This window comes from Prinia subflava, chromosome 1 (assembly GCF_021018805.1).
Source record: "Prinia subflava isolate CZ2003 ecotype Zambia chromosome 1, Cam_Psub_1.2, whole genome shotgun sequence".
Lineage (NCBI taxonomy): Eukaryota > Metazoa > Chordata > Aves > Passeriformes > Cisticolidae > Prinia > Prinia subflava.
In genome coordinates, this window is record NC_086247.1 from 132,373,072 (window position 1) to 132,396,539 (window position 23,468).

General features: G+C 39.5%; 1 protein-coding gene across 2 annotated transcripts; it reads left to right on the forward strand.

Annotated features, from left to right (window-relative positions):
- The first annotated feature begins 1,429 nt into the window (after positions 1–1,429).
- On the forward strand, positions 1,430–23,032 carry STEAP4 (STEAP4 metalloreductase). Of its 2 annotated transcripts, XM_063420984.1 has the most exons (6): positions 1,430–1,618; positions 4,996–5,106; positions 17,175–17,630; positions 18,994–19,521; positions 20,085–20,249; positions 21,254–23,032. In XM_063420984.1, exons 3-6 carry the CDS (start codon positions 17,175–17,177, stop codon positions 21,521–21,523), a joined length of 1,419 nt encoding a protein of 472 aa, XP_063277054.1. In that variant the 5' UTR covers positions 1,430–1,618; positions 4,996–5,106; the 3' UTR covers positions 21,524–23,032. The 2 variants fall into 2 exon arrangements, with proteins under 2 accessions (XP_063277054.1, XP_063277046.1); XM_063420976.1 differs by lacking the exon at positions 4,996–5,106.
- The last annotated feature ends 436 nt before the right edge of the window (positions 23,033–23,468 follow it).

The following is a 23,468-nucleotide window of genomic DNA, read 5'->3' on the forward strand; positions in this document are numbered from 1 at the left end:
TCAAATTATTTTCAGATTTTTTGCTCATGTTATTACATAGGAATTCAATGCTTAGATCAACTTTATGCACTGAATTGCATAGCACTTGCCCTTTTTCCCATCTATTATGAATTTGTACATTTATTTCTCACATATTTTCTGTGGGCTTAGCCTTGTGCTTTTAAACTCTGGAAGTCAACTATCTTCCTCTCCATTCCCTTTAATGTAAGTGTAAAACACAATTCTTGGCAGAGTCTTTGTATAATGGTCTCCTGAAAATGAATACTACACTGGTAATCCCCAGACACATCCACTGCCAAGGGCACATTCTGGGGCAGGTCATACACATTGCACATGCCAGGTGCATCTTGCTGAATCTTCCAAGCTTTTCAAAGTGATATCATCTTTTTCAGTTCCTGGATGTCTTCCAGTGGTTCAGGCATCCCACTGGTTTGTGCTTTTTATCACAGTGTACAAGTGGCACAGGCTGTTCCTGTCCTAAATCTCACACATGACCTGATCTCTTCTCCAGAACTCAAGCTCTCAAATATACTTTCTTCAGCCCTAGTGTAGTCACGACTGTTCTGAAATAAACTTATTATCCTTTCTTTCTGTTTTTAGACATGACCTCTGTGTTTTATATATTCTATGTCTCTTTCTTCTTACTATGTTTTTAATTAGTTTCCTATAAATCTCCCAAAGTCAAGATAGTGTAAAAATATTTTTATTTTACTATCTTCCTCTTTAATATCAATTTAATATCAATATTGTTTGCAAGTCTAGAGTTCTATATTATTTAAATTCCCCTTCAAGTCACTTTTCCATCTTAGAAAATTTCAGTGCTAGTGGGACTCTCTTAGCCCCTTGCTCTTACCTGGATTGTGATCTAGTTCAATGATGCTCAAGTCATCTGTTTTTAATTATGTCCCATTTCAAACAGATATGTAACATCACAAAATTTACATCTACACAGTGGTTTATCCCTTAAAGACTTATTTCTCAACACTTATCCATCACAGACTCTGGCACCACAGGATAGCTGCATTTACCAACACTATCCAGAGAATTTCAGACACCAGCTACTTGCAACCACCCCCATGCCAAATTCCTTTCATCCCAAGGTGGAAATCCTACTGTCCTTACCTACAGGTGGATTGGCACAGGAGAGCCAAGACACAAGACAGCAGCTTTCCTTCAAGGCAAATATTTCCTGTTGTGCTTCTACAACATTTCTGGCTTATGCAATTCTGGTTAGTCTTCCAAGAGTGGGGAAAGGCAGCCAAACCTTAGCTCTGGCCAATAGCCAAGGGGCAAGTCAGTGCCAGCATGACAAGAGCAACCACAGCTTCACCTCAGCTGTAAATACAAGGCTGGGACTTTCCCTGAGCCTTTGACGGGAAGTTCTTTCATCCCGCGCAGACAGAAAAGGCTTGCAACATCCCCTCACATATTCCTGCCCTGTACACTCACCCTGGCTTCCACTAGATAAATACCAGCTGGGCTTCAGGGTTTCTGTGTCTGCTCCAGGCAGTAGGACCTCTCTGCAGCTCCTGAGGTTTCCCTTGGTCCATGTACAGCATCTCACCAGCTGAGAAAGCACTGACTTGCTGAGGGGGACTGCATCAGCTTGAGTGCACAGGTGAGTTTTACACAGATGACACAGGTTTCTCTCATTTCTGCAGGTGAGAATGTGGAACAAAATGGCTGAACTGTCAATCTGAGAAGTTTAGGTGGGTTTGAAGTTAAAATTTTAAGCCTCTTGATGAGACTTCAGTCCAGCCTTTTCTCTCTGCTGGACAAAACCCACAAAGCCAGGCCACGTCTCCTGGGTTTTTACTGACATTACACAACCTATTTGTAACTAAGAGCTGATGTAAGGAAGCACTGAGCAAGAGGAAGAGTTTTTTCTCTTAAGTCAGGACAAACCAGAACTTCAAATTCGTCAATTAATATTGCATACACAGCAGATAAGAAGCTTATTTAATCTTCCAGAGGTTTGTTGTTTTAGTTAAAGTGAAGAAAGCTTCTGCAAATAAGGGTTGGGCAGTGGTGTTTAAATAATGAAGGTAGAAAGTGGATTTTCTTTCCTGTGCCAGTGCCAAAATATTGGTTTGAATTTTAGCAGCAAGGGCAGGGTGTTGTTCTACCCCGAATTATAAGTTATCACTAATAAAAGTTGGAGCCAATGATTCTTTTCTCTTCTGGATTCATATGTGGATTTCAAGTTTTCTCTTCCCATTCAGGCAGCACACCAATTTTAATCCTGTTTAATATTTTATAAGCAAGGGGCTTCAATGCTGCAGAAAGAAATGGATTTTTCTTAAATATTGTCTTATACTAGCTCCACATTATTAATTCAGAGAACATTTGCAGCTGTCAGATCTGTTCTTCAGCTTTGATATACGAAAATTTCATATCCCCTCTAAATCTGTAACACAAACTGTCACTCAGACTGTAGGCTAATTTTTTCAAGTCTGTTAAGACTTCATAAAATGATACAATTAGTGGAAGATGAAAATTATTTTTTAGATGTGGCCTTTCTGAAGCTCCTAGATTTGTTAATAGCAATGATTTAGACTAGCATGAAGTAGCACTGTAACTACATACCAAAACATTTTAATAGTCATTGAGAAATCAAGCATCTCTGTGTTTTCTTCCTCCATATTGGAATTTTCTCATAAACATATTAAGCATTTTTCATATTTGTAGATTTTTAGGCAGATGGTGTGGGTTTTTTTAATTACTTCTCCTAGTTATTGGCAGAAGTGATATTCAGATGAGGGGTCTATTTGTGTTGAGAAATTATTAACAAAGTGTGTAGCCTACACTAGTAGTTGTTTTCAGGGCAGGAGCTTGCTTGGGAATGAATCTGCTGCCCTCCCCCATGTATCATTCCATGTCTCACCTTGCAATGTGAGCAGCTGGGGACATGCAATCTTGGCTGCTCGTGGGTGAAACAAAACAATCTCACAACTAATTGGAATTAAGTTCAAAGGACCAGACCAGAGCTACTCCATCTCTTCTCATCTTTTTACTACAAAGTAAAACCCCATCAGTGTGGGTGTTGGGTGCTCCCTATAAACCCAGTCTCTCAGACAGCAACTGAGACATTCAGGCAGAGTATTTAAAATCTACATATTTTAAGGTCTCTTTGACTGCACTGCCCAGTCTATTTTTTATTTAAACCTCTCTATTTGGTAACTTCAAGATTTGAGCCAACATTTCTTCCTTTCTCATCTTGGTTGCTGAACTAGCAGAGTGGAACTGCAACATTTTCAATATCTTGTTTTCTGTGGGACATTTTTGAGACATTGGCATTTTGACTTCATTTTTATTCTATTCAGATTTCAATGTATACTGACTTAGGGGTTCAAAAGCCAGGTTTTGGGAAGAAAAGGTTGAGACAGGTATTTAAACATAACATTTGTATGCTTATTGCAGTTCAAATGTGGGGAGATTTTTGTCCCTGCATGCTCTAAAACAAAATACTGGGGTTTTTTCCTCTTTTGACATCACTGTTTAGAACCAATTTCTCCAACATGTACTTCCCTTAGTGAGAGCACTCTCAATAAAATACTCATTTAATTCACTTACTAGATGTTTGTAGGGAGGGCTGTGGGAAATAGGTGCACTCCCGAATGTCCTTGTGAGCCCTTCCTGGGCTCCCGACAGCTCTCTCCTCCCAGCTGTGGCAGTCTGGGCAGGGTGCTGGGACTGTGCCAGGCAGCAGGCAGCAGCTCAGGTAAGCACTGGTTGTATTGGTGCTTCTTGGAAACAGGGAATAGATGTCTCTAATACTCATTAGAGGAATGACAAAGTTTCCTCCCAACTTCCCAGTGACTGCTGAGTACAGCCATGGATGCTCAATTGCAAAGGTGACTTTCAGCTGTTTTGTTTCCTTCACCAAACTGTGGAGGTGCTGTCTCTCCTGGGGTGGGGTTACCAGAGAAATGCCCCAACTTTGGTGGTAGCACCAGGCTGGAGACAGGTTCAGGCTGCCTGGCTTGGGACTGCTCTTCCAGTGCTTGGCTGAGCTGCCTTGTTTGTGGCACTGGCAGAACAACACAGATCAGCCTGGTTCAGGCTAGGTCTAACCTTCCACTGGGACATGCAGTTCCCACGACTGTCTTTGGAAAACATGAGGTTAAGATTAAATCAGGAGTGAGTACAGGTTCTTAGCTCTGGATGAGTTCCCTACATGTGCTTCTCCCAGGTGGAGCAGCCTCACCAGGACAAACAAGAATGTGCAGAAAAACCACTTCCATAAACAGCACAATTTCCCTAAAAAATGAGAATATTAATAAATGTGATTTGAGTTCTGAAACCTGAGTGGCTCCAGAGCTTCATATAACTCAACACTTCAGAGGTGCTTAATTATAATAATCTGCTACAAACTCAATGATCAATGGTGAAAAGGCTTAGCCATCCAATTCAGACAAGTTACAGCACCTGAGGACTGGGATCAAAGTGTTTTACTGCTGCCTGTCACCTTTAGTGATGCCAACTATATGAGCAAGTTTCTGGAGACCTCCAGATAAACAAGCCTTGAGAGCTAAGAAATTAAGTGGAGATGCTGATTGCCAAAGAGCAAAACACTTTCTGGCATCATTAAAGCAGAGGATAGTTTGACAAATGATTTCTCTGGGGTGGTCCTATGCTATGATGACTGTGAGAGCAGGAAATATGTAAAAAGACATGAGTACTCACAACAAGTGGATAATTATGCAATAATCATAATAGCATAAAATGGTAATTCAATAAAAACAATGAGTTTATTCAGAAAACTCAGTTCCTTATTTTGTATTGCATTTCCTTGCTGGAGATGCAAGAGAGGGTCACCCTGCAGGAGGGAATTATTTTGTCCAATTAGGCAATTACAAAAGCAGCATGACACTTTATTTTGTACCTCCTGGCATCCTCTCCTTTGCTCTTCAGCTAAGTTTAGTAAAAAGCTTTTATCTGTCTCTGTTCCAAATATCCACTTTTTCCTTCACTCCTTTTTTGTTTATTGAATAGTTTTGACATGCAGAACCAAGAGTGACTCCTGCCTCGACCCCACATACTTCACTGGAGTAGGAACAGTGACCTTAACTGAGACCCAGGAGCAAGTAGAAGACAGAAATCAGGGTAGGTTCTCTCTGAAGGCCACAGCCTGTGTGTAAGAGGGCACAAGCAGCAGGGATTTTTAAGAGATGTTTTGTAAGGTTTCCTGTCCCCCATGCAGTGGCACACGATAACTCTGGTTGCCCTGTAAGCAAGCTGGTGGTGGTGCTGTGCCCCAAGACCAGTGCCTCAAGGCAGAGTCATTTGTATCAACATCTGGGCTGGGAGAGCAGCTATTGACTCACTGCTGTGCACACCCATCCCTGCTTGCCAGGCAGGAATCACCAGCAGCAGCAGCTTGGGCATCTGCAAAACATGGGCTGAACTCAAAGAAGGCTTTGCTAAAAAAAAAAAAGTCACAAACCCTAGATCTTTCCTTTTCTCAGCACTGGATGCTGCCCTGAACAGCTCTGTCAATTTTTTACCAATTCCACCACTGGCATTTTTCTTCTATTTTAAAAGCAGATTTCTAAATTCAGGCTTCTCAGCAATTAATTTTCAAAGTCTGTAACTTAAGGTTATTGCTTAAAGAGTTTTGAAATCTGTTGCTCAGTAAGAAAGAGAGCTTCTTCCATCTTAAGAAGAATTTAAAAGATTGCCTGATAAGAACTATTCCTTATTGAAAAATGCAACAGCATATAAAAATATCTATCTCACTGCCTTTCTTTTTTGTTTTGTTTTGTTTTGTGGGGGGAGGGTGTTTTTGGGTTTTTTTTAGGAATAATTTATTCTGAAAATATCAGTGTTCATTTTGTCCTGGAGGCAGACACATCTCTGCAGATGCCACTCAAATTCAGTCAAGTGAGGGAGGAAAGTGTTCAAGTCCACATAAAATAAAGAAAGGAAACCAAAAGGAGCAAGTAAATACAGTTAGTACACTTCACACAAGTGAGTAAGAGCACTGATGAAGCTATCCACAGTCTTTAGTGGATATGTCCATAAATCAGATCTTAATCATAGATTAATGAACTTTCTGTAAAATCTGCTTGATATATTCCAGATATGTTGCAAATCCACATTTATTTGTTTTGGCAAGAAAACTTCATATTCATGCTCTCTTTCCTTAAATCTTTCATCATATTCTCACTTCTCAGATTTCCAAGAGTGTAAGACAGTCAAGAACATTGTCACTGCAGCCACCTTGCCCTTTCTTCTGTGAAAGGTGCCACAAAACAACTAGGCTTCATTTCCCCTCTTGTGCAACCTGGTCCAAAAGCAAGAGAACTGCAAATCAAGAATTTGTTAGTGTAAATGGGAAGAGAGTCAGGCTTTTCATGCTCTCCTGGAGCTCATAATAAATATGCAGTGTGAACACTCACACTTTTAGTGTTGCTGGTGTAATTTCAGCTAATTCCAGTCTCACTGCAAAGCAGCGATGGCTGTCAGTAAAAGCCTCCCAAATAACATCCCCTTCCTCATTCTCCATTAGTTTCAGGAGACCACAATGACTTTGGGTCAAAACTGCTTCATTCACTTGCTTCCTTCTCTTTGGGTAGTACAGACATGTATTTGGGTGTGTGTACGTAACAAATTCTGGGGTGTCCATTACTTTAGCTTGATTTCATAGGATGTGAGAAATCCTCTCACTTGTGCAGAGGTACCTGAGTGTCTCACATTTATGTGTGTTCCTCAGTCATTTTTTAGTGATGATTTCAAACAAATATTCCAGGAGGGCAGAGTGCTCGTTTCTCATGTTTCATGAAAGAGGGCAGGTGGAGACCCCACAGAAGAGTCCTGAAGAATGAAAGACTATAATGTGACTATATACATTTGAAATACCTAAAATCCACTGGAAGAAATGTTATAGGAGTCATCTCCTGGGATTAGAAACAGTTCCAATCAGTGCCTGTAATCAGCCAAGAAACACAAACCCCTAGGAAGCCAGGCTTCATTATTTCTAGTGATATTTCTCTGTGAGACACAGCTACTTGTTTCTGTCTCTAAATGGCAGATAAAAGATGCTCAAGAGAATAGCTTCACAGTGAGGGAGCGACTCTGCAGGAATCCAAGAGGTGCCTCTCCATGCCTGGTGGATCTGCAAGCGTGGCTTCCAAGGCCTCAGAGCATCTCCTGGGCCAGCTGGGATAAACCCAGTGCCCCTGCACTGTGGGCAGGTCTCTCTCTCCCTCACACCTGCTTGCTTTCACATGTTTTAAGGAGTAAAATTCTTGCAGTTGAATAGGCTGGATTAAAGTTTAATACTTACAAACCTCAAAATAGAACAACAGCCCTGAAGAGACTGAAGAAATTTCTCAAGTTATAGCTGTGTATTACGTATCTGTGGGAGCAGCTGCAGGTGGTGAGATTTCCAGCCCTCTCAGTATTTTGCTATGATTTAGATAACATTAAGCACATCTATTTAGGACTATATTTCATCTGTTTGAGGAGCCTCCAGGCAGTTTTAGTGTACTCCTGATAAAAAGTGATGAGGTGGGAAATGTAATGCCCTCCATAGGAGGATTTATTGTCTCAAAAAATTATTTTTTATCAGCTCTGTCAAAACTTGGAGCCCAGGATTTTCTGCTGAGAAGAACAGCAGATATTCATTTGCTTGAAAGAAAGTTCATGACTAATTTGTTATAATAGGTTTGTTGGACCTATTCTTTTGTTTTCCTTTGTGTTTAAGTACTGTATTAATCATGGGACAGTAGTTTAGCCACATGCCTATTAGTTTTAGGTGCATCAAGAAACAGAAAATGCAATTTGTAATTTAAGGCAGATTTGGTTCCACAGCTGTCAGCTTATAAGAAACAGTATAACAGTATTTGTTATAGAGTGTTCTTTCTCTCTCTCTGTGGGAATAGTAAAATGAAATTTTAAGTAAATGGGATTGCCTCAGAGTAGTGTACCTGTCTTTCTAGGGAGAACTTCTAAATCTCATTTCACCTGTTTTCCACGTCACAACAGATTACTCTATATTACGTATGTGTGAACTACTTCATAAAGCATTCCAAAGATGCAGTACCACTTATGCAAGAAATAAAGTAATAGTGTCTCTCTCTTTGTACTATAGTTAATGGGCTACTATGTGTAATTTTACTGTATTAGGGCATTATTATCCAATATACACATTTTGGTCATAGATTACAAGACAAAGCAGGAGTCTTATTTACAAAAAAAAACCCTACAGTTAGGGATGACTTTTGCTTGCCAGTACATGCAATAAACATTTAAGACAATAATGACAATTAAATCTATTTGAGATAGAAAATTTTTAATTTTGGAGAACTTGACAGTATGAGAAACTAAGATTTATCAGATAAAAATGTATAAATCCAAATAGACATACCTACCCATTTACTTATTTTGTTCAAGTTCACCGTGCCCACCCACAGGTACGTAGAATTAAAAAGAAAAAGTGAGAAACAGAGGCCTGATATTCAAAAATAAAGTAAATAAATAAAAAAAATAATCCTGGCCATGTCCACTGCCTTTGGCAGTGCTCTTTATTGCCACTAGCATAAGTACATGCCATTGGGATGGTGTCACAGCACCGTGGTTACCAGGAGTGCCCAACATGATTGAGAAGGATGCAGGTTTATCAGGCAGGGAGGGATTAGGAGAGCAGAGGCATTGGGAGAGCAAACCTGACTGAACCTGCTTGGTCTGTTCAAAGGTGTATGAGGAAGGTCTGCAGGACAGGAGACAAGGGTTCATTTTCACCATTTCAACACTAAATGCCAATTCAAGATCAGCTCACAGTAGTCCAGCAAAATTGAAATGAACAATCACATCAAGTCCAACAGTGTTCAGGGCTTACTCTCTGTAGTGGTGGTGGGAATCCCTTTTCAAAATGTTTTAGAAGAGAATGCTCTGAACCTCTGTCATTGAAATGAGTTGTGCTCAGCCCTGACTGAGTGGTTCAAACTATGTAAGCAAGTTCCTGAATCCATGTAAGGAGCTGCATGCTTCCAGGTGTTTCCTGACTAGAGAGATACAGAACTTTGACTGAAAAAAGCCTCTGATAAAGGCTTGAGGACTTATCTATGTGGATGCTGCGTGAGAAAGCTCAGCTAATCTTTGCTGTAATGAAAACAAGAGATATAGAAGCCAAAAACAAAGTAGCTTAAAATGAGAGCATAGTCAGAACCCAAACCACGTGTCCCAGGTGCCCCAGGTTCACTACTGCACAAGCAGAGTTAAACTGCAGGTTAGTGAGCCCAAGAGAAGAATTAACTTCTCTATGTAGCAAGGTACAATTAGTTTCATCTGTGCAATAGACTCAATTTAATAAGCTCCCAAATGTCAATCCAAGTGTCTCTCCATCATTATAGAAGAATAACCCTTTTGAAATATGGAAAAACAAGGTTCTTCTGGACAGGTGAACCTAGAAAACAGATTTCATGCCCATATTCTACTACAAAGGATTCCTGGAATATGCAGTCAATACTTTTGTCATGACTTCTGTACAACCATATATGAATTCACACATATGAATCTACACTCAGCATGCTATATAATGAGCAAGATAAATTATGCCAGAACTTTTATTTGCCTCCAGAATACTGTAGTGGATCAATGGCAAGCTGCTCCAGAAAGGCCATTCCTATCTCTAACACTTTTTATTATTTGCATAAAGTAACAGAATCCTTGCTGTTATTTACATGGAAACAGCAGTAAAAAGAATTTGTTTACGTAAAAAGAAGGCCTTTGATCCATTGTTTTTATAATTAAAATCCCACAATATTTGTTGTGTATATAATCCTTATGTTCATCTCAGGGATTAAGATTCTTACAATGAACTTAAAAACAAAAAACAAAGAAAACAAAGAAAAAAAAAAGAAAGAAAGAAAAGAAAAGAAACATAAATGGACCAGTGTTGTAAATCCTGGCACTAGTTCCTACAGTAGGCAACACCATGACCTATGGTAACCTACTTATAAACCTTTCTTTTACATGGCAACAGGTCAAATTCCTTTGGCCTTTTCTCTTCTCATAGTCCTTATATCCTGCTTTGTCTTCTAAACTTTTGCCCTGAATCAAGAGATAAAAGAATATAACCCCAGTAGAAGATTGTGGAAAAAGAGGGGAAAATACAGAGGTTCTGTCACAGTTTGGAGCCTCCACAGGTAACCAAGAAACATCAAGTGCTCAGAAATGGATTTGTTCTCCTAGCAGAATAACAAGCAGAGTATGCTGGATTCTGAAGGTGGGAAGGGGATGTTATATGAGAAGTATAATTTGAAAAGAAAATAAGGTCAGGAGACTGGCAGCTGCTTAAAGAAACTGTTAAAACCAGAGATATAAAGATTGTAATGCAGAGCAAGGACTGCCATAAGAGAGCCATGTGGCTGGAGCTGTCAGTTCTTCAAAACTTCAAATTCAAATAACACACATAAACCAAAATCTATGGACAAGCACAGAATTGTACCAATATGTTTATATGATTTGAAAAGCCACAGCACAAAAAGAAATATAATTCATAAGGAACATATAGAATAACAAAAACTCTTGTAAAAACATAAACCATTAAAGAAAAATCAAGGAAAGAATTGATCTGCCATTCAGCTGAGGGAAGCTATTGACTAATGACTCCAAGAAAGCCATCTCTGGAATGGGTATTTTGCTTTTGTTCACTGGAAGGTTCAACCATGACAGTTTACATCAGTAGTGAAGAGCTGGAAACACTTGCTAAATGATAGAAGAATGAGATTAGGCCAAGCTTACATGAGTTAAATGACCTGAGATCAGCGAGGCTGACGGAATTCATCTAACACCATTCAGGTGATAACCAAAGCATTTCCATGGTTGCAAGTAACTATCTGTAAGAATTGTGTGGAAGAGGTGAAGTTTTGAAAGACTGGAAATGTAATAACAGCTATCTTTAAATGTAAGATGAAAGAGGAGGTGCAGAATTATGGCCCTTTAAAATAATCCATTTAAAGACAATTCTCAAACAAATAGAGGAATCAAATAGAAAATAAGAAAGAAACACATGATAGGCACATGGATTAATCAAGAATAAGTAATTTCAAACCAACCCCATTATTTCTCATTAAAGGATAACAGGCCTTGTGAATCACAGAAGTGATATAACTTGACATGAGCGATTTTTTAGTATGGTAAATATTAAAGAAAAATTTCAAAAGCAAACTAAAAAAATGCAGTTTAGATTAAACTAATACAAGGTAGGGTTCTGTAGAACTAGAAAAAGAAACATTTTTCAGTCTTTCAGTTAACCATTGTCAAAATAGAAGACTGCATTTACTGCAGATATACAGGGGGTTTCTCCTGGCAAAACTCCAATTCCTTTCATTAAATGGCATACACACTGGAATACACAGTACTCATTAAAGCTGACAATCTGCCAAAGTTGAAAAGGGCTGCAAGCAAGTTAGAGGACAGTCTGGAATCAGAATGATCTTGACAAATTGAAGCTACAGTGTGAAAAAAATATGGTACTATTCAGCAGGGAGAAGTGCACAATAGAGCTCTGAGTCAGAAAACACTACAGAAATCAAGGATGGAGCAAGTAGCGTGGGAGAACTCCAATTAAAGGACTGGGTGTAAGGGGATACATTTGCATTGGTTGTTCAATTCTGCTCAGATGTAGAAGCAAATCATCACTTTTCAAGCTTTACTTTACACTTCAGAGTTACCCTGGAACATACGAAACTAGATTTCTTACCACAAAAGGTGAGCCAGAGGATGTGTTTTAGGTGGATCCAAATGCATTCAGCTGCTAGGGGGCATGCAGACTGCAGTGCTGGACTAAAGTTAGTCCAAGGTGGAAATCTGACACCTGGATGGTGTGAAAATCATGAGCTCAGCACCAGGTGTTGCACTCTACATCTTGGTCCCTGTTGCCACACACCCCTTGTTAAAACCCTCATCACCTTAATGCATCACAAGCTGATTACTGAATTGGCTGTGCTGTGAATGAGACAAATGTGACAGCAGGATTACATGGGGACTGTGAGGCAACTAAAGCAATCCTTTTCTATCTGGTAAGATCTCTGTGACAGTACTGCAGTCAGCACCACACTTCTAATTAACAGTTGGAGCAGTTTAGCCTAGAAAGATCAGACGAAAGCCATGAGAAAGATCACCACTCTAAGAAACACAAGTTGCAGGAAAGATGTGGGACTGTTTTATCTTCTAGAAGAAAAGGGTGAAATGGTAACAGCTTTCATGTCCAACAAAGGCTGCTGAAAAGAGAAGGAAGATACATTGACAGCTTTGACAGCTGTATCTACTATGGGGGAGGCAATACAGATTGCTCACACAAAAATTTGCCTAATAAAATGGCTGAGAAAGCAGTAAGCAAGAGGCTTCAGCATCCAAAACACAGGAATATCTCACAAACAGGTTAGACAAGTCTCAGGGTTGCTTTTTTTTTGAGATTCACTTCGGGGTAGCTGTTTTCTGAGGTATGTAGGGGTTTTGAGCTTTTCTTGCCTGAAAGGTCCAGTGCCAGAGTCAGAGAAGACAAGCTGAGTCCGCCAGTTAGTGTTTCCAAGGTTGTTTATTCTTTCATTATCTCTCAGTTCTTTCTCAGCTCTGTAAGGTGTCCCCAGCAGAGCAGGACATGCAGCGGACTGGCCGGATCAGAGGGTCCCGGACCTTTTGTACCATTTCCTTGATCCAACCACTGTCCACAACATACTTTTTATTTACAAAATCTTACCAATACTTACTACCTATGTTAACATGTCATTTCTACTCTAAGCCAATCCTTGTGATCTAACTCGACAGAAAAGGGGAGATGAGAGCAAGAACAAGGAGGACAGGAGCACTCCCCAATTCCTTCATCTTGCCTCTTCAAACCCATATACTAAAAATCCTAGATTCTACATTTACACTCTGTGATAAACTAACTCCCACTTATTTCAAACTTGGCTTGTAATTTGTACAATGTGGGCATTCACTCCCATGGACAGGGATCAGAGGCAGTGTCCTCCTGGGCTCTGTGTGAGGCTGGCTGACCCCCTTGCACAGATCCCAGACCCCCTTGTCCAGTCTCCAAACCCTCCTGCTCAGGTCTCAGACCCTTCAGGGCAACCAGAGGGATGCCCTGGACTCCAACAGACAAGCATCTGTCAGGCTTGGTTTAAACACAGTTCATTTGCCTTAGAAAGAACCTCCTGAGACCACAACCAGAGCAATTTGGTTTGTTCCTTTTTTAAATGTAAATAGTAAAGTTATTATTTCCTGCTTCTTTCATCTTGTCTTTCTAACTTTTGAATCACTCCACTGATCTTCCACTTGCATTTCATGTTACATCTTTCTGATATTTCCATTATCCATCCCATCTCCACCTTTCTAGTTTTGACATTCATCTGCGGTATTGCTTCCACTAGGATATCTGTCCTTTTTCCCATGTGCAAAGCAATGTGCCTACCTTAATTCAGTTTCCTACATAATCAAGTATTTGCATATAACTGCTTAACTAAACATTGTACCTTCCCCATTGTTCACTTCCCCTTAGTATTTATGCAATGAGGGAAAATAAGGTGTTGCAGGTGATTTCTTGTTTTCTTTCAGCCAAGAAAATTCAGAGATTACCACCATTATCCTTAAAATAGGATAACTCAGTGCAGAAGAATACAACAACAATGCAGAGGAGAAAGGACACAGTTAATCACTGCTGAAGCTTACACAGATTATCTTTCAAATAACAAAAGGCCTTACAAGTGCTCTAATGTTAGGAGAATATAAGGAAAAATATTATGTATGCATACAAATCTCTATGGCTTTTTCTCAGATAATATACAGCTACATATGTAAAAGAACAGATAATGATTACTGCATGTTTGTTTGCTGGTATTTCTGCTTTCCTCTGGTGCTTTGAGAGCACCCAGCATAACCCATGGGCAGGGAGCACAGCTCCACTGCCACTGGCTGCTGAGTGACAGCCCAGTGTCAGCCTCTGGGCTGAGCTCCCAGTTAACAAAAACCTTGTGTCCCTTGTGATATATTTCTGCCTCCCATCCTTCATGCAGACACACCACAATAAAACACCTCCTTCTATAGAAAATTACTACCTTCTTAGATTCCACCTACTGCTGTCATGAATCTTGGAGTCCAATTTCCTTCTTTTGACTTTACAACCACACAGTTGCCATAAGATGCTGCATTTTCTTCAAACACACACAGCCGTGCCAGGATGTAACTATACACTCTCTATATGGTTGTATCCTACTGCCTGAATTAACCTCCAGATATTCACTGCCAAGCCAACAACCTTCTTTTAGTTCAATTAGAGCCAGCTGACACAAAGACATGTTGAAAGCAAGAAAAAGAAGGATTCTATGGAGAAAATTAAATTAATTACTGTTTTTTTTAGAAGAAGGCATGGTCCAGAAGACCTGGATAAATAAATAAACTTGCCTTTTCTTACATGAGATTTTCAGAAATAATAGACGCACTATCAGTTTTGCAATATAATTCATTTGTTTAAAAGTTCATTGGTGAATAGTTTAGTTCTAATATATAATGTGTGCTTTCATAACAGCTATGGGCATCCTGATTATCTCTTATGAAGAAAAGGTGAATTCTGCTCAATTTATTCAATCAAATTGCCTCTCTTGTTAAAAATGGTATTAAGCTGTATTAGACCACAAGTACTAAAGAAAACCTTAACTGTCTTCAGCTTTCTATGCCTTGTACATTCCCTTTACATCTTAGATAGCACCTCAAGAAACCACATTTTTGAAAATAACACATTTCTTCCATTATTTGATCATTTCTTCTCCCTCTTTTTTTTCTTCTCTGGCAAAACAAGTCCAGTGTTCACTAGTAAATGAGGTGTTCAGTATAAGTGAACAATGGAAGTACTTTATAGACTTATTTCTTGCTGATGGATCCATTCCTATGTTAAATATGATTATAAGCCCAAAACAAAACACAAGTTGACTGATCTACCAAATATAATACCTGATATCATCGGTCTGAGTTTTGGTTTTTTCCAGCCCTAGTTTAGAGAGGAGAGTGAATTGCACAGTTCACTCAGCAATAACTTGAGGATTTCTTGAGGACAAACACAGATGTTTTCAACTGGATGACTGCATGTTACAAATAAGTTTTACTTTTTATTTTAGATTGGAGAGTATTTTGTTAAAAACTAAAATTAAGGAAAGAGAGTTGAGTCTTATTTGGTAGTGAGTTGGACCATTTATAAATATTGCGTAAGCAACCTTCTGTTTTTTGAAATACAGACTATCCCTAGAAAGGAATTTCATAGCTTTAGTCATACTAGAGCCTCCTGGGACATTAATAAAGCCCTTAGAGAATGATTTTCAAATATGTCAAAGGACTTTGCAATTTTATGCATGTGTCAGAGCACACAAATAGGCAAGACACATTCAGATGGGTCCCTTTGAGGATCTGTTTTCATGCTCAGTGTACTATTTGTCAAAGTACATTGAGTCCAGCTGCTGAGAGCCAGGGTTAACACCCTGCTGCAGTGCAAAGCCTCCCGTGGGACCTGTCTGAGCCACACAGATCCTCCAGCACAGAGGTGTTCAGCCCTTCTCTGCCTGAATCCTCACCTGCCCTGATGACCAGAAGCAACTGCCCTGGCATCTCTCCAAACCAGGGCTCCCACAGCCCAGTGCAAGAATGCAGCTGGGCAGGCACTGATGCCAGCTGAGGGCTGCACAGCCACATGCAGAAGTAGTCCAAGACAAAATCTTCACATGTGATTCTCAGAATGAGAATTTATGTGTCTATCTTGCTAGCAAAGGTGAAACCCTACAGCACAGGCCACAGCTGTTTGCATCCTTGACTCACAGCTCTTATCCCTAAGTCATGGCAAGTAGGGGGAAGCTGAGGCTTGATTTTTTTTCATTCACCAAACAAATGCAAGTTTTGGGTCAGATAATTTAAAATCATGTCAGTTTTTTAGAAAGCAAAAACTGTTCTGGCTAGAGAAAAATACAAAAGAAACTGAAGAACATCATCTCAGTAAAAGGCAGTACATACGAATTGCGAGTACATACGAGTATTCTGAATGGTGCTTCACAGAAGAATATAAGCAAAAGGTTCATAAACCAGAGCAAAGTTGTTTTGGTTCCAGCTAACCATTTCACACATTTCTTTCCTTCATATTATAAAACCTGTTATTCCCATAGCACTAATTAGGATCGTTAGCTATGAGGCAGTAAAAGACTTGAATTGGGTCTCCTACAAATTAAATTGCTGCTCTAAGTGCCAAATTAATGGACAGCTCAAGAGATGGGTCAGACAGGTCTGTCTGACAGAGAGATCCTGAGTCCAGGATCTCCTGTTGGATGTCTTTGGTTTTCTGCTCTGAGTTCACCTTTTGTTAAGGGAGGACAGCTTGTGGACCCACTGCAAGACCTATGGAACAGACCTTTTTGATTCTGCATTTGTATCATGGGTCTCACTCTGCAAGTACAGAGCGAACACACTGTGATTGCATGGATAATACATTAAAGACTTTGAAGTTGCCAGGTACAGTGATAAAGGAAGAGAGATAAAACCTCAAAGAGAATTTTACTATGAGTAATATATAAATATCAGAAATCTATTTTCAGCATGAAATATTCAAGTCCACTGTCCAAATGCTTCTTGGAACATTCTTCAGGAAATTGAAGAACAATAATAAAACAAACTGGCACTGACTACTTGCATTAAGGAAATACTGAGAACAACAGATAGGTTTATAGCTACCTTTCATAATAACCTTTCATAAAGTATTTTGGAAAAGATCTTTCAGGTTCTAAGCTGATAAGAAACAGACTCCTCGTCAATGCTTTTCTATAGTATAAGTAAGCAGAAATTACTCTGAAAAGTGTGCTACCCTTGCTCTCTGTGCCCCTGTGTCTTTTCCTCCTATTTTCTCTTTGAGAGAGGAAATCTGAAACAGTTCGGCTGGATGTTAAAATCCATAAAATGGATAGAAAAGAGAGTGCCATAAGAGATGGAGGACTGAATATTCAGAATGTTTTTTAAAAAATTGTACATAAATCTTCTGAGAGTGTGTATTTAGAAGAGTGTGCAGGAATCATATTAAAGGACAAGAAGAGGCTAAGATGTCTATTTTGTACATCCAGAGTAAATACAAACCTTTTATTTTCAAGAGATTGATGTTTTGCTTAGTTCATTCTGGTTACTTGTTTTTCTAACAGATGAAAAAAAATTCCTCCAACACAATGGCTTTGGCTCCTACCACTTCTAACAAAAGAGAGACAGTGTGCATATTTGGAACTGGAGATTTTGGACGAGCTCTGGGGCATAAGATGATTCAGTCTGGCTACCCCGTGGTGTATGGAAGCCGAAGCACCCAGATATCCAACCTGATTCCCAAGGATGCAGAGGTGTTGAGCCATGCAGAGGCAGCACAGAAAGCTGCCATCATCATTATAGCAATCCAGAGGCAGCATTACAACTTTCTTACACCACTAGCAGAAGTTCTCCGTGGAAAAGTCTTGGTGGATATAAGCAACAACTTGAAATTAAACCAGTACCCCGAGTCCAACGCGGAGTACCTGGCTCAGCTGCTGCCTGGCAGTAGGGTTGTGAAAGCCTTTAACACCGTGTCAGCCTGGGCCCTGCAGTCGGGCACGCTGGACGCAAGCCGGCAGGTAAGGCTGAGCAACGGGGATTTCCTCTGCACGGAGTTACACACTGAGGGGCTTCTTATCAGCTACACAAAACACACCTGGGACGTCAGAATTAGGCAGAGTTGAGATGGCATTTTCACTATAATCTCCCATTTTAAACTAAACCTGAGCTAAAATTTCCTTTGCATTTTTAATATGGCATGACAAGGAATATAAATAGCTTGCCTCTGAACTCAGAAAGGTGTTTAGAGACGCTAGAGATGCAAGAGAAGAAAGATAGCAGAGCTACAAGACAGACAACAAAACAGGAGGGTTACATCAATTGTTCATCAGAGTTGTAAAGTTAAGCAGAAATGAGACAGGAGGATCTTTCAAAGCAAGAATAAAATGAAGAAAGCAAAACAAGGGAGGCAAGGGATATGATAGGACAATGAGTATGGGCAAAAGAAGTATGCTGGAAGGTGACTAAATTACTGAAGTTTTTTAAATTATGGTCACCTAAGTTTAACACATTAGTGTTTGCAAACTGTTTTAACCAGCTCCTCAACCACAGGCCAGCAAGCACAGAGTTGGCCATGGAAGGAATAGAGCAGATAATTTGAATATAAATTATTTATTATGGCCCTGTTTTCTGCCACTTCAAAGGAAAGTGCTCTTGTACAACACATGAAATCATCCAGCTACTCAAACCATTGCTAACTTTGCTCTCTGCTGCCAGATAAATGGTTTTGGCTAGAGAGGCAAGGGCTTCCAAACTCAGGTTCTATAAGCCTTTATCATCTCAACAAGAGCAGAATTTGCCCCCTTTCTCCGAGTTACAAAAGGATTATTGTCTTACACACTCACAGAAAAGATGACCTATTCAGTATTTTACTAGACCTGGAAAGAACTAATATTTACTTTTGTGACAGGAAAAATCATGTTTTAAAAATATCTGTCCTCACTTCCGTGGAGTATTTACGGATCACAATAGCAGCAACTGAAAATTTTGCTCTTACTCACTGCTATTGAAAATTTTGCTTCTATTTAGTCTTATAAAATCTTGTGCTTACAAACTACTTGAAGATCCTCAGAAAAGTATGTGAAGTCTTCTACTCAAAGACGTATACTAAGCCTGTTACACATTGTTCTTTCCAGATATAAAATCTTGCCACTTGAAACAATGTTTTTCCCTGAAGAATCATATTCGAAGTTCTTTGACTTGTTTGCCAAAAGTACCTATAGGATATTATTTTGCCTATATTAATTAAGGTCAGCAGTAAGCCAAGCAAGTAAAGAAGCAGCCTAGGAAGCTTGTGTTTACTGTCCATATCCAGGCTGGATGGCAGTAGAGAAAGTTACAAAAATCTGTAAAAAATAAACTTCTGTTTGTTTTTGTCTGCAGGTGTTTGTCTGTGGAGATGATGTGGAAGCTAAACAAATGGTCATGGATATTGTTCGTGCACTGGGTCTCACTCCACTAGATAAGGGATCCCTCTTGGCTGCTCAGGAAATAGAAAATTACCCTCTGCAACTCTTTCCAATGTGGAAGTTTCCCTTCTTTTTGTCCCTTGGCTTAACTGCATTCTTCTTCTTCTACTGTTTGGCTCTTGATGTAATTTACACTTATATTTATGAAAACAATAACTTTTCATTTTTTATTGCAATAACCATTCCAAATCGGGTCTGCCCTGTAATGGCACTCATCCTTCTTGCCTTGGTTTATCTTCCTGGTATATTTGCTGCAATTATTCAGTTATACAGAGGTACCAAATACCGCCGTTTTCCAGACTGGCTGGACAAATGGATGCTGTGTAGGAAACAACTTGGACTAATAGCCTTGGCATTTGCTTCCCTGCATGCTGTGTTCACTCTTGTTTTTCCATTGCGCGCCTTCGTAAGATGGAGAATAAGCAAAGGAATCATCTCCCAGGTAAATTTTGTTCCCTGCTCGAAGTCTTCCTTTCTTCTGGCCCTGTTAAAATACTACCCTCTGCCTTGAGCTTCAGAAATCCACATGGACAGTCCAATGTTCTTTAAAATAGAGTAATATTCCTAGCTCGTGTTTCTTTTCGACATTGATATAGCTGTATTTTGTTGATACTATGTTGAGCTGAGGGGATTTCTGGCCTCAGTCTTCCTCTTAGATAGTTGCCATATTAATAAAATAATCAGGGAAAATGTAATCACTATTTCTTCATATACCTTCAAGAATAGAATATATTACAATTTTCTGATCTTACTTAACAAAGGATCACATATCTCTCTTCAACAGGTCTACAGAAGAGTAAAATATGTACCTCAATTACAGTTACTTGGAACCTATATGTAACATAATTCCTCTCCTGCTTTTTGAGCAGGCATTCAAAGTAAATCTCTGATGATCAGAGAGTTAATGTATAATGTTCATCTCCTCATTACCTGTAAGGAAACTTCTTCCACTTCTTGGTGCTAAAACTGCTATCACTAAAATACACCTGGTCTTCTTTTCTTCAGGCACTGAACAATAAAACAGAACCACTTGACACCAGCAGTGCCTGGATTAGTGACTCTTATTTGGCTTTGGGAGTTTTAGGATATTTTTTATTTGTTCTTCTGGGAATAACTTCCTTGCCTTCAGTCAGCAACAATGTCAACTGGAGAGAATTTCGATTTGTTCAGGTAAAAAGACCATCTCTAAAAAAATCTTCTTCTAAAAAAACCCTCCTTCCCTTATCAACAGTGGCCATGGCCAGGTTCACTAGACACTTATGGTTTTTCTCCATTAGTATCTCCAAATGTGATCTGTGCATTATCCACCATCACACAGTGAAAAAAAATTTACACGGCCATAGAGCTGTAAAAACTCACAACTTCTCTGATGGCTGCTTATGGTACAACTGGGATTACTGCATTAACAAGAGAAATCTGGGAACATGTGAGCTCCTAAAGGAAAAACGGAAAGCTGACTTTAACATCAAATTCCACAATTGTACTAAGTCACAAAATAATTTAGCCATTTTATTGGGCTGATTTTTTTTGTTCACAAGATAGTTCACTTAAAATGGATCTGAAAATTACTTTATAACTCAAATCTTCTCAATGCCAAGCATGTGAAGAGAATCTGCAATTTCTGCAGACTGTAAAAGCTGCTGTGATTATAAACAGGCTGCCCTTGGTGACACTATAATCTCAGCTCTCTGTTTGGAGGAAGTTTGGTGCAAGCTGCCATGCCTCTGCAGGAAGCAGGCTGGAGGGGAGGGGAGGCCAGAGAAGGGGAAATTACTATCAATGAATGTTTTATCAAGGCAAAAAACTTGCACAGTATGATACTTCTGGATGGATCAGCACTAGAGCATAAAAAAATCTTGGCTCTCTCCACTGAATGTCAGTGTTTTCTCTGTTTTTTCACAAATATGACAGCCACTAGGTAGTGCGTGTGAACTAGGAAATATTATAAGGGTTATTGATGGAGGGAAAAAAACCTATTTAATCTATCCATTTTAACTGATTTTTTTAAAGTAATAAGAGCCTTTATGCTATATAAAAGAGCTTCATTTCACCAGTCCCCAAGTTGGCACATGCCACAAATCTTACTGTGTCCTTAAATTTGCATTTGTTTTGGTTTAATTTACTGGTTTAACCTCCTTTTTTTTCCTTCTTTTTTTTCTTTCCTTGTCCTTTAGTCCAAACTGGGATATCTGTCACTGATTTTCTGCACTGCACACACGCTGGTTTATGGTGGAAAATGGTTCCTGAGCCCATCAGCATACAAATGGTATCTTCCAAACATCTACATCCTCTCCCTCATTGTTCCATGTGCTGTACTGGTTGTCAAATTTGTGCTGATATTTCCTTGTATAGACAAACCTCTCACACAAATCCGTCAGGGCTGGGAGAGAAATCCCAAATACTCAGAACAGTCAAATTACATTATCAACAAGTCTGCTGTATAATTAGACTAAACTGTATTATTAAAAAATATTATGAGGACATATCAAAGCGAAGTCTGAAAGCCAACTCTGTCTGGAGAGGGAGAGAAAAAGTGAAAACTTGGCCAGGCTCTGTAGAAAACAAAGCCACCCCAATGACAAGCTTTAAATACAAATGAGGCCATCAACTTTATGCACCCCAGGCATGCTTTCACTTAGGTGCAGATGCTCTCTTTTGCTTTGTTTATTTCCCCTTGCATATTTACCCTCCATCCTAAGAAGGGTATGTGAGAAGCAGGTGGTATTCCATGCCCCTCCTCTGTTGTTCCGAACTCCTCCAGAGCTGGGCAGAACCACAAAAACTTTGGGGTTAGACAGTGTTTGCTCCTTTTTCTTATCCTGTCCCACAGGACTCAGCTCTACTTGCATCTACACACATCCACAGAGAACCATATTCACACCTGCATGAGTTTCCACCCTTTTCCCTGTTTCTAACCCCAGAAGCCACCAGCATCAATAGAACAGGTGCATAATGGATGCTAGCTAGGAACAGAGCTCCTAGCATTGTTTATCCTCCATTAATAGCTGATCCAAGGAGAGCCATGTTGATGCCTTAGAGATAGTTGAGTAAGATTTGTTTGCTTTGTGTACAGGAACACTGATGTTCAAAGTGTGTAGGTCAAAGACTGCTGAATCTTTGCTTGTACTGCTCTACCAGAAATTCAGGGACAAGCGGAAGGAGTAGAGATCAAAATGGAGATAGAGAAGTGAGATGCAAGAAGTGCTTACAAGCCTCACCTTTTCAAGTACGGGCAAAAAATGATCTGTGATTTTTTGGGCAAGAAGTGAGTTGCAAGAAAAGAAAGTGAAGGAAAATCCTTTTATTTGAGGGGTTATATTATATGTCATAGTCATATCTCATGAAGATAATACTGTTGATTTTTCAAAAAATAAATCATTGGATGTGATATTCCAGATATTCTATGAAAATACTCATATTGTAAAGACAATAAAGATTTTTTTTTTCACTGTTGAGCTCTGTTATCATTTTGGGAACCTCTTTTCCTGAGATGCAGCTGCTGGTGTGGTCAGTTGTACAAAGGTTTTGGGAAGCTTTGGAACAAATAATAAAATGGGATCCTGTCTTCAGCCAGCTGCCTGGACTTGTCTTCCCCCATTTTTATTTGCTTCTTGGATGCTCACATAAGCAGATCTTTACTTAGTCATCCAAGTAGGCTGAGGATGTTGGAGAAAAACAGGTTCCAGCTGGGATGGTGACTTCCTATTAAATTGCAAACAGAAGATCCAAGTCTACTTTGGACTGAAGAATAAAGAAAAGACAAAATGTGTTGGTTTTATAGGAAGAGAATTGCTTACTATTTTTTACCTCTCTGCTCTTCTCGCTGTCTGTACAAAGAACACTCACATACGTGAAAATATAAGCATGCTGCCTAGTATATCTAGCTGGCTTTCAAACTAGCATTATCCAGCAGCTTTAAAAAATAAAATTAAAAAAAAACAAACTAACAACCATCTGAACAATACTTCTGAAAACATTTCTCAACAATGGAGTCTTTTTTAATTCTGGGCATACACCCTCTCTTCATGTCATCCTCTACCCCAGAATCTGTTCTTTATGCCCAAAAGAATGGTAAAGTAGTGTGGGATATCAGCAATTGACAGAGACAGATTTCTTAGAAATAATTCTGGCACCAAGTACTCTGACTCACCAGCACTGCATATGTTATACTTGTCCTAAGCTGATATGCATGTGTTGATGTAAGTCTTCACAGAAGTTTTTCTTGACCTGTGCCATGATGGAGTAATACTACACTTCAGCTTCCTTCAATGATTTTTCACAGAATCATTTATTGCAGAGGGGGTCAGGTATAGGCTCAACAGGCCCAAGTCACGACACTGTTGTGAGGATGCCTGTAACACCTCTTTACAGCTCCCTGGAGGAGAGGTG

What these genes read in the sequence shown, in the direction of transcription:
- STEAP4 (XM_063420984.1), top strand. Translation starts at nt 17,175, where the DNA reads ATGAAAAAAAATTCCTCCAACACAATGGCTTTGGCTCCTACCACTTCT. An exon ending in CGCTGGACGCAAGCCGGCAG is followed by an intron (nt 17,631 to 18,993) that starts GTAAGGCTGAGC and finishes TTTTGTCTGCAG; the next exon opens with GTGTTTGTCTGTGGAGATGA. An exon ending in GCAAAGGAATCATCTCCCAG is followed by an intron (nt 19,522 to 20,084) that starts GTAAATTTTGTT and finishes TCTTTTCTTCAG; the next exon opens with GCACTGAACAATAAAACAGA.